Source organism: Mollisia scopiformis (genome assembly GCF_001500285.1).
Source record: "Mollisia scopiformis unplaced genomic scaffold LY89scaffold_34, whole genome shotgun sequence".
NCBI lineage: Eukaryota > Fungi > Ascomycota > Leotiomycetes > Helotiales > Mollisiaceae > Mollisia > Mollisia scopiformis.
In genome coordinates this window covers 375,890-391,079 of record NW_017263614.1, presented here as the reverse complement: position 1 = coordinate 391,079, position 15,190 = coordinate 375,890, and the positions used below count along the sequence as shown (strand labels likewise).

Sequence of the window (15,190 nt, the reverse complement as noted above, 5' to 3'; positions counted from 1 at the left end):
AACCTCGACTTTGATCTTCAAAGTCGAGGCTCCCTCTATCAAAGTTGATGTTTGCAGTGTGATCGCTGTGGCGTTGTAGAAGCAAGAAAGGAATAGCTCATGTGTGACTGCTTGTGGCACACTTCAAAGCTCTCAGTGAGTGGCAACTGCGCAACGAAGCCTTAATTTCAATCTGTATTCCCCATTTATATTGAGCCCTTCTAGTCTCATATTGGGCATTCACTGCAAATCCCTTCAACAGAATAGAACTCCCACAAACACCATAGCTCCTTTCCGTCACCCAATCAACCCCCTTCTGGGAAGCAATGGGGCTAGCTTCAATCTACACACAATAACCACAACCGTACCAGGAGGAAAGGGTCCCAACCTCCAAGGCGGAGGCGGCAGTCCAACAACATTGACCGGCATGCCTGGTACATATATGTATGCGGTACAAACCCATATCGTCCCAATCTTTTGCATTATTGTACAGGTAAAGGCGTCGTCTGTTATATTCTACATTACCATTAGTTTATTTCTTTGATATCATTTGATTTGTCCAAATCTTACACTATGCGGTTTCCATCTTGCTACATTCAAGTTGTTGAACTGAGGATAGGTGGCGTTGAGGATATCCCAAAAATACGTCGAGGAGTTGCTGGTGTAGTCGGATGTCACGAGAGTTTGGACGAAAGTCGATGTCAGGTTTGCAGCAGTGTCTGTTGAGCAATTTCCGGCGCAGAGTCCGTATTCTGGTACCGAGTTAGTGCTTGTATCTGTTTATGGGTGAGCAGTCTCACCAATGGCAGTATTATTAAAGGATACCCCTGATGGCATGGGACACGCTGAAGCTGTCGACGAAGGCAGTAAGCTCGTTGAATTGCTCCATTGAACAACTCCTAGGGTTTTAGTAGGCGTTGAGGAAAGTGGCGGAAGGGGAGGAGCGCTCATCCACGGTGGAGGTGGAGCTGGGCTTGCTGTAGGGTCGGGTGGTAAGTTGTTGGCAGACTTTGAGGACAGAGGACTTGGATGAAGTGGCTGTGGGTAATAGCTCAAGGGAGGATACGGCGGCGGAGCTGGGTATCCAGAGGTTAATGGTGCAGGACTTGGCTGTGGTACTGGAAGTCCAGATTTCGGCGGCTGAAGTCCAGAAAAGACCGGGAGAGCAGGGTTGGGCTGGGCTAGCCCGAGTTTATGGGAGAAGGACTTGGTGGTGGAGGAGCTGGAGGAGGTTCCGAAGGCACTGGCAATGGATTGGAGTGTATCGGCGATGGAGTGGGTTTTGGCGGCGGGGGAGGAGGCGGTGGAGGAGGTAGGCTAGGAGGAGCCAAGGCACTCGCCGCGTTGAAGAGCAGAAATAAGAAACCGACGAAGAGCTTCATTTTGCCAGTCTTGCCTTTGGGTTTTGGTTGTCAAGAAGCAAGTGCTTTCCCTTAACAATCAGAGGGACTTCACTTCGGCTTGCTCCTTGCTCTCCTGAAATTACTTGACATTACGCTTTGGATGGAACAAAACTCTCTGGCGAGCGGCCTTCTGGAGTTCCGGCAAAGGAGCCGAGATCTAGATTGTCCTTGCTTTACAGAACAAGTATCATCAGCTCATCCGACAGGATCAAGAATGAGGCTCGCGTCATCCAGGCACGCGCGTAGACAGAGCTGTGTTCGTGTCACTGGAATGTCGGTCATCACGTTTCGCTCACGCCTGTCACGCGCTTATTGCTTGTTTGCAAATCTATCTTTGTTATGTCTAAACACAGGTCCCAAAACGCCTAGAGAATGCCTCCGCAGTTTAATAATTGTATACATGGAAGAAATCTCGGCGTTCTTCAGCCCTATCATCCACTAGCTGGGATAATTGCAAAACGAACTCCTAGAATGACCCAATCTCTCTCTTGTTTCTTCTTTTCTATCCATTATAACATTATAACGCTCTCATATACCGTGTAAATTTGCATACATGAATCTATCCATCCTTCAGACCCCTTAAGATGATATTAGCTTTTATCCCATATCCCGGACACAAAACTCACCATCACCATCAATCCCTCGGCGGCGCAGGAGCATTTAGCCCCATAGCAGCAAACCCATTGCCCGGATTCGGAACAAGGCTCATCCAATCGCCCTCTGGTGCGGGCGTCGGAACCAACATAACCGTGCTACTCGTCGCGTTCATCGAGATGCTCGTAGCGTTCAACAACATTGTGTTATTACTCATCTTCCCAATCACACAGTCTGTTGAATTTGAGACGGAGCTGCAATTCGAGGGCGCGCTCCAGGTCCCGTTTCCGTGGTGGTGGGTGGTCGCGTTTGAGGAGGAGGTGATTTGGGGATACTGCGGGGAGGCGTTGGTTGCGTTTGTGCTGCCTTTTATGAGGGAGGTTGTGGAGCTGAGGATGCTGCCCGTCAGAAGGTTGGGTTCGAAAGACATGAAGTTTGTGGGTTGAGGGTTTGAGATGCTGGAAGCGGGTTGGAGGCTTAGTATGGCTGGAGCTGAGCTGTGGTGTGCTTCGTGTCTTGCTGACGTTTGCACGAAATGGCGACCGCTTGTCTTGAGGGGCGGCGGTGGGGGTTTGATGAAAGTGCTTTTGGGGACGTGGACGACTATACTTGTGGGAATCGGGATCACTGTCTTGACAGGTGATGGTGATTCAGCATTGCTGGCGTATTCTGCAGTGCTGATTAGGGGTGCCAGAGATGGTTTAACGGGAGATGGCGATTGACCGTTCGTGATGTCTGCTGCTGTACTGATGTCGAGCTTTTGAGTCTCTGTCAAGACTAACATAGTGTTGGCTGGCTTACTGCCACTTCGTTGAAGCACCAGTGTGCTTGCTACGATTGCCATCGATGTCTTCAGCGGTGATGGTGACTGAGCATTGGTTCCCTCTGCCACGGTACTGATGACCCCTGGTATTGAAACTTGATCGCTTGTAGCATCTTTTGCTGTACTAAGTTCGACTTTCAGCATAGTCGTAACCAGGCGTGCGGCGCTGGTGATATCTCTCACCGTCTCCATTGCCGCAGTTGGTTGTTGGCTGGCTCTGTCTTGAGACAACGTCGGGACAAGATTTGAAGTTCTGACTTTGAGCATCGTCGATCGTCCGGGCATCCCGGTGGGTTGAGTATTTGGAATGTCCTCCCTTGAAGAGACTAGCTTCACGTCTAATGTACTGATCTCAACTTTCTTGGAGGAACCAACAATTGATGGAAGCTGAGTTATAACAGCGTCTTCGGAAGAAGTTAGCTTCACATGTGAGGTTCTGACGTCTGCACTCCTCAAAGCTGGGGTAAATGGATGAAATGATAGATGTGAGATGCTGGTGGTGTATGGTTTCCTTAAGGTCGGTGCAGGTAGACGAAATTCGATAGCGGAACCCGCGTCTGACGAGATCGGCTGTACATTTACCGTACTCAGGTCAAATTTCTTTGCAGAAGCTGCAAGAGATGCGGGCTGAGATGTGATCTCAGCTTTAGACGATGGAGCAAATCTCAGATCTGATGTGCTTGTTTCAGCTTTCTTGTTTGATTCCACGAGACTTGCAGCCTGAGTTGGGCCAGCTTTAGAGGATACGGCCGGCTTTGCATTTGATGTGCTGGTTTCTCGGTCTTTTGCTGAAGCCACTAAAGACATGTGCGGTGCGCTGATCTCTGCTTTGGAAGAAATAGCTTTTATATTTGAGGTACTAGTCTTGAAATTTGGATTGGATGCAACAAGAGAGGCAAAACGTGTGTCAACGTCGGCCTTGGACGAAACAAGTGGCTTAATAGCTGATGTGCTTGTGTCCAGCTTGTTTGCAGAGGCTATCAAAGTGGCAACAGGCGTAGTGACATCAGCCCCAGATGAGAGAGGCTTCAACTCAGATTTAGTAGTCTCCATTTTCCTGTTGGATGCAAGGTAAGTTGCGGGTTGTGTCATGGTGCCAGGGTCGGAAGAAACTGCGTCTACTCTCGAGGTACTCTTGTCGGCCTTCTTCGAAGACGGTGCCAATGATGCTGGTGGTGTGTTGACATTGAGTACCGACGAAGCTGCGTTCAATTTTGAACTACCCATAACACCTTTCTTGGAAGTTTCCACGAAGGATGTGATTAGTGTAGCTTCGTTGATCCTAGATGAAGGTGCATCCAACTTAGAAGTGACTCCATCAGCCTTTCTAGAAGATGCTACGAGTGAGGGTATCGCCGTATTGACATTGATCTTGGACAACATTGTGTCTACTTTTGAGGTCTTGATCTCGGGTCCATCCGAAGGTACGATCAATGATACCAAGCGGGTTTGGACAACAAGCTTAGATGAACCGACCTCTTGGTCTGTGCTTGACTCGACTTTCTTCGATGCAGCTATAATGGACTGAATTTGACTCTTCACATCCCCCTTGGACGAGAGTGGGTTTATGATCGATGTGCTGAGATCTGGCTTCCTTGGTGATATGATGGGAGTTGCAGCTTGAGTGTTGCCTATAACTTTCGATGTGATGAGAGTGATGCTGGTAGAGGTCAGTTTTGGTAAACTGGCAGAGTTTATCTTTGTTCCAAAGCCAGTATCTCCCGTACTGAAGACGTTGAGGATTGAAATGCCTGTCACCAGGAGATTTGAATTACGATGAGCAGCATCCGAGGTAGAAACTCCTTTAATATCGGTTGAAAGAGCATCTGGTCTCGACGCGCTTGGTGTCACGTCCGAAGCTCTCAAAGCAGTGCCGGTATTGAGCCCGGCTTTCACTGTACTTGAGATGTCTAGTCTTGAAGAAGCCCCTCTAGCCAGGATTTGGGTGCTGACAATCTTCTCGGATGCACCATTCGCAGAACCAGAAAGATCACCTTGCCGTGACGAACTCGAAGGCAATGCAGTGTTACTTTGCGGAACCTTGTATAAGGATGATGACAGGCCTTTCAACGAAGCTGTTACTTGTAAGTTCGAACTTGTGACTTTCTTCGTAGGAAGACCTGGCGAGGCGGCCAAGGGACTTGTACCAATATTCTGGACTGTTATTGGTGCGAGATTGGACGTCTTCGAGGAGCTCACTGCTTTCACTTCCAAAAAGGATGAAACATCTCTTGATGCAGTCGGTGCTGCAGCTGGAGAAAAACCCGTTACCACCAAGCCAGAAGCACTAGCCTTCACTACTGAAGTGCTTTGAGTATTGGCTGGAATGGTTTTGCCAAGTTTTGCTGTGCCCACAGATACGATGGAAGATCCCTGCTTGGCATCTGACTTAATATCATCCAATCTTGATGACGTCGAGGAAAGTATGTTGCATAGAGTTGGAACTCCGAGATTTGATGTTCCCACTTTGAGAAGTGAAGTATGAAGAGAAGCGACTGGGTTGGTGAGATAGACTTCTCCCGATGTTGTTGAAGTTTGTTTGACCGGGTTTGATTGAACTCCTGTTCTTGTATCTAACCCAGCAGATGCTGTTGACTTCGGGGTGGCTTGCAATGTTGGCATGCCCTTGGAAGTCCTGGACCTGAGAGTCTGAACGTTCGAATTATCACGCTTAGTAGGACTTGGAGCTGGTGACTCCGAGATACTGCTGACAAGACTTTTTCCGCTACTCGCATGCAATCCTGTTGCTAGTGCCTCTATGCTGGCTATTGTTGTGAAATTGAGTTTTGATGTTTCCACTTTTGGAATGCTGACCGAGACGACGTTCGACACACTTGATCCTCGGATACTTGGCTTGTCCGTTTTGGAAGTACTCGATGGCGGAGTCTTCAATGATTGTGTTGTGGTGAGATTTCTTGGCGCAATGAATGATGCTGGTGTTGGGATGCTCGAAGGAAAGAAACTTGACAGATCTACAGTCGTAGCGAGACTTGCTGAGCTCAAACTTAATGATATGTTGCAGAAGGCTCTGCTATTGTTGAAGCTCCCCGTGCTATTCGAATAGGTACCATTGCTAAGACAGCTCGTGCCGTTGTAAGTTGTATTGAATGAAAGTCTGGAGAAACTGCTCGTTGGGTATGAGCTCGATAGAACATTGGACACGATATTTGTCGCTTGTGAAGGAATGTATATACAGCTCGCGGTGCCAACGAGCAAAGAAGGAATCAATATTTGCGCCCACATGCTTGTGATATTCAATATACCTCTCGGAATTAGAAAACAATCGATGAGGAAAGGGAGACGCGTGCATATATGAGAAGTGCTTTACGTGACTGAAATGGGTTTCACATTTCATTCCACGGAACGCGTCTGAACTTTCGCCACGCGTCTCATGCGATAATAAATCTTGCGAGTCTTTAAAAGAGGAGAGCCAAGAAGATAATCTTCACTGGAATGTAGACCTTGCTTCGGGATCCTTAACTTCGCCACACTGAAACGTTCTGGGTAATGTCACCTTACGTTTACTCGTTTGCACTCAGGGAATGTTTCGATGTTATGCCATTATTGTCTATCTCGATCTACTCATCGCCATAGAGTGAACGTGTAAACCCCCAAATCCAAGATAAGTTCCCACATTAGCCAGATCTCAATACACTATATAGAATAGCGCTTCATGTTTAACATCCAAACACATTTCTGGATCCATGTAATCATCGTCTCCAAATACGCTCGAAGAAGGTGTGAATGTGATATTACCCGCTTCAGAATCCTCACTAAACTCTCCATCCTCAGTTCAATCTTCGGTCACTGGTCCTCTAGGTACATTTGATGAAGGAGTGCTCATAATCTCAGTACCAGCGACGTCGGAAACCCTCGCGTATGGCACCGTCTTTCATTCTCTGGACCTCCGAACTCGAATCAGACTCTCGAGCTCTAGTACTAGCAGTGTCCAGAGTATGCAAGTCTTGCGATTTGGGAACAATTGACCGACAACCATCAACTGTTGATTTTGCCAAACGCTTAACGCGAGGCTTGAGAATAGCTATCATAGCACGCCTAGAGCTTTGTAATAGTTGCTGTATTTCATCTTCCTTGATCATGCGCATGATCTCGTTCAAAGTATCAGAGAGACCATGCAACTTGTCGAATGCTCGCGCAACACGTGCAAAGGCCGGCGCATCTGTACAATACAATTCATCTTCTTTCCATGGCTCCAATCTTTGCAGAATTCTGTTATTAGAGAAGGACATTCTTTATTGTTCCGATAAGCTTTTGGGTATCATTTTACATCGTGGCATACTATGTGGGTCTAGTCTACTGGCGGAGTCTTTAGTGATCCACAATGTGTAACTTTTGATAGGACATCCACGTCATGTCTTACCCTTCTGCCGCTAGTTTGAACGTCTTCCCTTCATCTTGTATTTAATTAGTCTATGCCCCCATTCTATCTAATATCCAGACAACATCATCTTGCACAAGTTTCAGTCGCCACCATGTCTAATACTTCTCCGCCAAATTTGAATCTTCGCCAATGACCCTCCATTACCTACATCGCTGTTTACATACTCTTTCTACTAGTATACATCCCAGCAGTCCTTTTATTTCTAGCCGGTTGTTTATTCGGACCCGGCATCCTCGCAAAACCAATTCATCTTGAAATACCTTTTCAGTCGATAATCATCTCCATATCAATGCTGGTACCTTCCGTCACTTCGATGGTAAGCGGCTACAGGTCCAACAATATCAAAGTTCCCAGCAGGGAAGAAGAGGAGGAATGGGCTGCTGCTCTAGAATCAGCATTCAAAAACTTTGGGAGGATCGCGTCGAAAGGTTCTGTGGGTGCCGAAAAGCGCGCCAAACACGCACAGATAGCTTTTGCCAGTTATCTCGCAGATCCATATCAAACAAGTCCTGTTGAAATTTCGTTGTTTTCAAGGAGAGGACAGATTTATGCGTTGCAGTGGGGTATAGTGACAGCACTATGCTTTGCAAGCATACCCTTCAGCCATTGGTCTAGGAACACTGGTGTCCAAACTACTGAAGGTGTTGAGCTTTTGTGCAAACACTCGGCTGCTGTCTTGTCGTCTTTTGGTGTTACATTGATTGGGAATTCAATTGGATAGCTGGATGGGTGCTGAAGATGGGTGGTATTGCAAGACAGATTCGGAGAGAATGTCTCAAGAATAATAGCGTTGAGGGGTCGGAGGAGGATATTGAGAAATTTGGGACAAAGGTAGATCCCAAAGAGAGGCTCGAGTGATGGATTCGAGAGAGTTGGAAAGCTTGCGAGGATATCCTCCAGTCTGAACAGTCTCAACTGGAAGAGAACTGTGAAAGTCTTATCTAATAGAAATTATTCATTAGAGTCTTCTTTGATGTACGAACTCTACCTATACTACTGTAGTGGCTTACATTGTAGAAGTATACAATACTTGGGGAAGCCAGCTTATTGCAGCACTACCTTTTCATTACCCAGGAGAGATGGGAGAATAACAGTTCTGATTCGATTGGTTTCATGGCAGACGATGTGCGAGGAGTCGGATGCAGGAGAATGTGAACAATAGTTAGCTCAAATTTAACATTTTCCGGGAGATTACTAGAGAATAAGAAGTGATAAAGCTATGGGTGCTGTGCCTTGAGAAGCATGACGGTTGATCACGTGGTTCGCGACTCAGCAAGAAAGGCGTGTCCGAATTCATTCTTTACTCGTTACCAACTCTCCGCATCTTCCAAGATTGCGTCACTGGCTTTCATGCCAAGCATAAAAGTTGGCAGCACAGGAAATCCACCTGGTGTCCTTGGATGTGCACTGGCATCGACAACCCTAAGCCCTTTCGTCCCTCTCACACGAAACTTCGAATCCAAGACCGCCATAGGATCGCCGTCAGCGCCAATCGAGCACGAACTAGTAGCATGATGACTCCAAGCCTGGGATATGATGTACGATTTCACATCACACTCCGTTGTCCCTGTACAAGGAGAAATTTCCGTGAAGGGCGCAAGATCACTGCCATTGGCAGCCATAGAAGCAAACACCTTTCGTCCGAAATCGACTCCCTCCGACAGAGCTTCCAAATCTGCATCAGCACCTGGCCCTTCGAAAAAGCGGAAATTTATCAAGGGAGTATCACGAGGGTTGTTCGATGCGAGCTCCACTGTGCCGAGGCGACCGTTTCCATGCATCTTCACCATCGAGAAATCGAATGAGCTGGGTGGATCGCTTGGCACAACATTGACTGTTTGCTGAGGCCAGTAGCCTCGGAACACTCCGCCGGGAAGTGGGAAAACGAAGAGATCACGTTCGTCGCGCGCTGCATGGCTGGTCTTTAGCATCAATGCTCCGAGGCCAGTTTGCGTGTATGGGCCTTTTCCTTCGTACCAAAGAGGAAGACATGGGTCACCTGGCGCTCCGAAGGTACAAACGGGGCCAATTGATGTGAAATTCTTGCTAGCAGAGGCTGCGACACCCATCTCATAGTTGTCTTCTAGGTTTGAGCCTACTCCCGGAAGGTCGACGATGACTGCAATGCTAAGATTTTGCAGTTCTGACTTCGGACCTATTCCAGACAGCTTAAGGAGTTGTGGGGAGTTGAATGACCCTCCTGACACAATGACTTCTTTGCGGGCGAAGGCTTGTTTTGTAATTCCTGAGTTGCTGGCATTATAGCGGGGGTCTGCACTATACATGCTCTCACCTAACAGGTATTCTACTCCTATAGCTCTAGGGATATCTTGAGACGTGTCGAAAAGGACTTTAGTTGCCAGCGAATGTACGCTGAGTGTCAGAGGATATTTCTTTGACCCGCCGGCATTTGTTGCGTTCAATACATCGAAGACGGCATTGCGAGCACTGACTCGTCTCCCAAGCAGATCTCTATGAGATGGAAGTCCAAACCAGCCAAGTTGCTGATCACGATTCGGATCATCGTTGTTGAGATCCGTGCCGTTTGTCAGGAGATCGAAAATGTTGGCAGGGTTTTCTCCTATCACTGATGCAGTGGCTTTAAAGACCTCTACAGCATTGCTTTGGTTCTGCAAGCTGCTGACAAGTCAGTAAAAATACTTGATAGATAAGAGCCAGGAAGCTCATCTGTAGAGTAAAAACACATCTTGTTGGAGGAAGTGTCCTGGGAGATGATCCAAACAGGTTGTAATAAGGGTAATATTCGACGTACAATTCAGCAGTATTGACCGAAATGTCGAGGAAGCCACTGAATCCATGGCCAGGAGTTCCCACGGGTACCACGTGATCATTTTCAAGCTGGATGAAATGTTGGCGCATATTCTCTGGCCTGGCTTTATTAGCATGTCCTCATGTGCGGTCGGAATTTTGACTAACGTCCAGGACTGATCACCTGTCAGATTTGCGATGTACTCCCAATCACTATTGCTAGGGAGTGCAGCAATCAAAGCATTGTGCGTGGAACAACCACCAAGGGTCCCTGCCCGAGGATAACTTAACCATCAGCCTCATGCTCATATTAAGAGCCTTGGAAACTAAAGTCATGGGCTTCAAGACCGTCAAAGATAGGGTCTAAAGGCGACTTACTAAACACCAAGCTTGACGGCTCCCGCAGGAGGATCCAAGCCAACATAGAACTGGCCATCAGTAGTCCTCCAAGTCAAGTGTTTGTACTCGTCGTTCAGCGTTTCATTCGAATGATACTTGACGAAAAAATCCCATCGCATAAGTGGGTCTCCATCAGCAAGCAAGGCCCATCCTGCAATTAGTTCGTCCGGATTCTCGCCTTGGTCGTCACCAGCTTCGAGGAGGAGAACGGACTGTCCAGCTTTTGCGAGATTGGCTGCCAAAGTGCCACCTCCAGGCCCAGATCCGACAACAATATAATCGTAAGTGTCATTACTTGCAATGACTTTTGTTGCGATGAGGACGAATAGGAGAGCAAGTGAAGGCCATAGACTTTTCATCTTCGTAAATCTGAATAACAAGCAAATTGATAGCGTGAATAGTACTAGCTAGGTCTTTCAAGTGAATGGAGGAGCACCCTTTTGTACTACTTTAGGGCTTTCTCTCTGGATGTCCCGGTTGACGAACCTAACATGCATGCCTTGCTGCAGAGCAGGTCACATCAGGGCTTGGAGAATATTGGTTACCAACATAAATATTCCGCCTTCTAGTTCGCTTGCGGCATACTCAGCAAATGGGATCTTTTCCCACACTTCAGAATTCTGCATGCAGGGGTTTTATGTATGCGGGGTCTTTCCCGAATTACATGCTGTGCATGTCAGACCACAGGCCTGCCAAGCTTGACCTTCCACAATTCGATCCGACCCGCGGCCGCACAGATGCGGTGAGAGTCAGACTGGACCACACCAGAATGAAATCTCAAGTAAGAAGCAAAGATTGACTGTTCACGGTACCTCATTCAATGTGCTGACTGTCAGAAACAGCTCCAGGTTCTCAAGCACATCATCATGAGTGAACTATACTGGATCGTACTAAGCGATTCATATGCATGTAAGCTTCATGTGTGCTATATTGCTGAGATGGACAAAGAATAAGCTTGCAGAAACGAACGAAACCAACAATATGAACTGCAGGTAAGACATCAAATTAGGCAGAAACGTGCATTGATTGAGGGCAATATGAGAGTTCACAAGCTTGCTTGCTTCTGAGCTTTTTAACTGCATGGCTCGTGAAGCAGGACTGATTGCAATTTGGTGGGATGTGGCCGTCGGGACTTGTGTTCATTCGTGCCTGTATTAAAGCATTGATGCATATGAAGTCCCCTCTCCAGGTTGAGCAGCGTTCCATGTGTATTGCGGAAGAGTGAGATTGATGGGGAGATAAATTGATGTCTGGAGTGACTCAGGTTTTGGCCCACTTTCGATCGTCGGGAAAATGTTTCACCGAAGACGAAGAATCTCTTTCACAAGACATCATACAGACAACGAAGTCGGAAGGAAGCAGGAAGCAGAACCAACAACCTGTATTTACACCCGCTTCATAGCTCCCAGGATCCGCTAAGATACAAAGTCTGCTAGACATACGGAGGTATGGCTCTTCTCACCCCCGGATACAATTGCTTCGCGACCGACAACTCTATACAGCTCCTCAGCTCAGTCTTTAGCCTCCTCCCCCTGCATCTCATATGCCTCAACTCGATTACAAGCATCGTACCTTCATTTTCTCTCTACTATATGAGCGGAGGTTAATATCTTTCAACTATGGATAGGTCCACGTCTATATTCCGACTCGAGTGAGTGCAGATGATCTCAGAGCGAATACCGACTTCGAAGCACCCTCTAATACCACCTTGCGAAGCAGCTCTAGAGGTGGACGTTCAACTTTAGAGCTTGATGGAAATTCCTTGGATCTCCGGAAAGTTCGCCGAACATATCCCCAGTACCCCGCACTAATTTTCGAGTGAAAGTGGGGTGTCGCCCAAATCTTGGTTACATTTAGTCGGCATGTAACGTTGAGGAGCCATTGCAAGATAAGATATACGCATTCATGTACCTGCATATAAGTATGATCAAGCCACATGTAAATTCTACTACGTGTCTTTTTCTATTGGTTACCAGCAACCATCCTGTCGGGAGGTGAACAAAGGCTCGTCATCATGATTTCCAGACTTTTTCACGTCTCTCTGTATGTCCTCTTTGTATCAAGCCATACCAAAGCTTCCTCTCCATCCGAGGACCTTACAAATTATGTCAATCCATTCATTGGCACTGAGGGCCAAGGGTACCCCGGCACAGCTATAAATGGTGGCAACGTGTTTCCTGGCCCAGCGCTACCATTTGGCGTCGTGAAGTTTGGAATAGATACCACAGCATTCGATTGGACGAATGTAGATGCAAATGCAGGATATACGCCAGATGGATATGGTAGGTCGCCTTGGTATTTCTGCTCTTGAGCTAACTTCTCAGTCACTGGTGTCAGTATGCTTCACGAAAGTGGCACTGGAGCGAGTACACCTTTACATCCAGAATCGTACTTCACTGATATACCTAGGGAGCCCCGACATATGGCTTTGTTCATCAAATGCCCCTCTCGACGTTGGAGAATGTGAACGTCCTGGACAACTTCACCTATATGCAAGAGCGTGTGGAGCCAGATGTTGCGAGTGTCGGCTACTATAAGACAGTTCTAGCCAATGGCGTCTCTGCAGAACTCACTGCGACGGCTCACGCAGGGCTCGTTCAATACAACTTCACTAGTGGCAGTGAAAGACACATCTTAGTGGACGTCTCTCACATGCTTCCTTCTTCCGGAGAAGCGCAGCATTCACAGTTCTATAGCAATGGATTCCTTGCCAGAAGTCCTCATGGAACCAAATATCAAGGATATGGAGTTTATCGAGGTGGTTTCAGCTCACGTGCGTCTCTCTATTTTCCACTTCCTTACCATATGAGGCAGTACTAATCTACATCTCAGGACCCGATGCTCCAGTATACTTTTGTGCAGAGTTTGATACAACCCCAGAAAAAGTCACTCTTTTCTCCGGACCCTACACAGATCCTTATTGGCCCAACAGCACTCTCCCGCACATCGATCCACCCGTCTTCACTGACGCAACCTCGGTTTCTGGCGGGCAGACATATTATAGCTATGCTCGCCGGATTGGTGGCTTGTTCACCTTCCCATCCAATACGACGACACTGAAATCAAAGATCGGTGTTTCGCTCATTAACTCCGACAAAGCATGCCAGTACATCGCATCTGAGCTCACTTCCTGGTCACTGGAACCATACATCTCATCTGTGGTTGCTGAATGGAACTCGGAGGTTCTGTCCAAGGTCACCACAACTGACAAGTCGAATCTCACACTCCTTGAAATGCTGTATTCAAGTCTGTATAAGATGCATCTCATGCCCAGCGACCGCACTGGCGAGAATCCCAATTGGGATACGGAAGAACCGACTTATGATGATTTCTACACGCTGTGGGACACTTTTCGTTGCTTGAACAGCTACTATTTGTTAACGGCACCAAAGCGTGCAGCTGACATCGTGCGGAGTCTGATTGATGTATGGCGCTGGGAAAGATTCATGCCAGATGCAAGAAGTGGGAATTACAATGGTAGAGTGTAAGTGTTCACTCTTGGTAAGACAAATAGAGAAGAAGCTGACCGGTTGCAGACAAGGAGGTTCCAATGCCGATAATGTCCTGGCAGATGCCTACATCAAGGGGCTCTCTGCTCCGGAGTATGGAATCAACTGGACAGATGCATACGCCGCAATGAAAACCGATGCAGAACTGGTTCCTTACAACACATTCGATTATGGTGACCCAACTGGAAGCGTAAAAGAAGGTCGAGGAGCACTACCAGACTGGCTGAGTTTAGGCTATGTCAGTATGTATGATCCTGATGAGGGAACAGGCTTTGGCAGATGCATCAGTCGGACTGTGGAATATGGTCTGAATGACTTCGCTTTGAGTCAAGTGGCGAAAGACTTGGCGCCGAAGGATTATGTGAAGTATTTCAACCGGTCCGCGTAAGTGCCCACGTCCTACTTCTCTCTATGACCTCGAAGGATTGGCTGATCGAGTAAACAGGGGATGGCAACAAATCTGGCAGCACAATCTTACTTCATTGAACTTCACGGGCTTCCTCGCTCCTCTCTATGCAAATGGAACACGCGACCCTTCATACTCGCCCCTCAACTGCGGTGTATGGTGTTCCTGGCTAGACGTCACCTACGAGGGACTACCATGGGAATACACCTGGTCCATTCCCTATGACATGTCAACACTCATTTCGTTCATGGGAGGACCAGAACTTACAGAGTCGAGACTCGACGCTATGTTCATTCCTGGGTTGCAAGACGTGAGTGTTGGTGCTGGCAATGGTGCCGGCACTGCTATCTTCAATCCTGGAAATGAACCTAGTTTTGGGACGCCGTTTTTGTATAACTATCTTGAGAAGAGACAATGGAAGAGTGTCATGAGGAGCGGGGAGATCATCAATCAGTATTATAGTAATGGACGAGATGGAGTCCCTGGGAACAGTGATGCCGGAGCATTAGAAAGTTGGATGGTGTGGAACTTACTCGGTATGCTCCCTCCTGTCCCAATCCTGGAATCATGTTGACACTCCCAGGACTCTATCCCATGGTAACACAAGATGTATATCTCATCCTCTCCCCCTGGTTTAGCGATCTCAACATCTCAGTCGCATGCAACAAGACCCTCAAGATCACGACAGAAGGGCTAGACCAGGGTCCATACATTCAGAGCCTAACAGTAAACGGCGAGAGCTGGAATAAAAGCTGGCTTACGCATGGAGATTTGATCAATGGCAATGGGGGGAGCCTTCACTTTGTGCTAGGGGGTGAGCAGACGGAGTGGGATGTGGGTGATGTCCCACCCAGTCCTGGTCATCTGGATTTGGGGATAAGGAATTGAGTTTCGTGCATCTAAGTG

At 47.6% G+C, this 15,190-nt stretch overlaps 3 protein-coding genes across 3 annotated transcripts; 2 read left to right on the top strand and 1 right to left on the bottom strand.

The window, feature by feature from the left end:
• Positions 1 to 781: 781 nt before the first annotated feature.
• LY89DRAFT_725391 (uncharacterized protein) lies at positions 782 to 1,295 on the top strand (the record flags this gene model as incomplete). Its single annotated transcript, XM_018218974.1, has 2 exons — positions 782 to 845; positions 1,000 to 1,295. 2 exons carry the CDS (start codon positions 782 to 784, stop codon positions 1,293 to 1,295), a joined length of 360 nt encoding a protein of 119 aa, XP_018062417.1.
• A 7,140-nt stretch (positions 1,296 to 8,435) lies between these two features.
• Positions 8,436 to 10,844, bottom strand: LY89DRAFT_349182 (GMC oxidoreductase). Its single transcript, XM_018206907.1, has 4 exons — positions 10,349 to 10,844; positions 10,139 to 10,255; positions 9,975 to 10,091; positions 8,436 to 9,838 (listed from the first exon to the last, which is right to left on the bottom strand). Exons 1-4 carry the CDS (start codon positions 10,726 to 10,728, stop codon positions 8,509 to 8,511), a joined length of 1,944 nt encoding a protein of 647 aa, XP_018062416.1. The 5' UTR covers positions 10,729 to 10,844; the 3' UTR covers positions 8,436 to 8,508.
• Positions 10,845 to 12,383: 1,539 nt separating this feature from the next.
• Positions 12,384 to 15,172, top strand: LY89DRAFT_600384 (glycosyl hydrolase; the record flags this gene model as incomplete). Its single annotated transcript, XM_018210154.1, has 7 exons — positions 12,384 to 12,651; positions 12,694 to 12,735; positions 12,783 to 13,142; positions 13,202 to 13,853; positions 13,906 to 14,262; positions 14,324 to 14,820; positions 14,868 to 15,172. The coding sequence occupies 7 exons, from the start codon at positions 12,384 to 12,386 to the stop codon at positions 15,170 to 15,172; spliced, it is 2,481 nt and encodes an 826-aa protein (XP_018062415.1).
• Between the last annotated feature and the right edge of the window lie 18 nt (positions 15,173 to 15,190).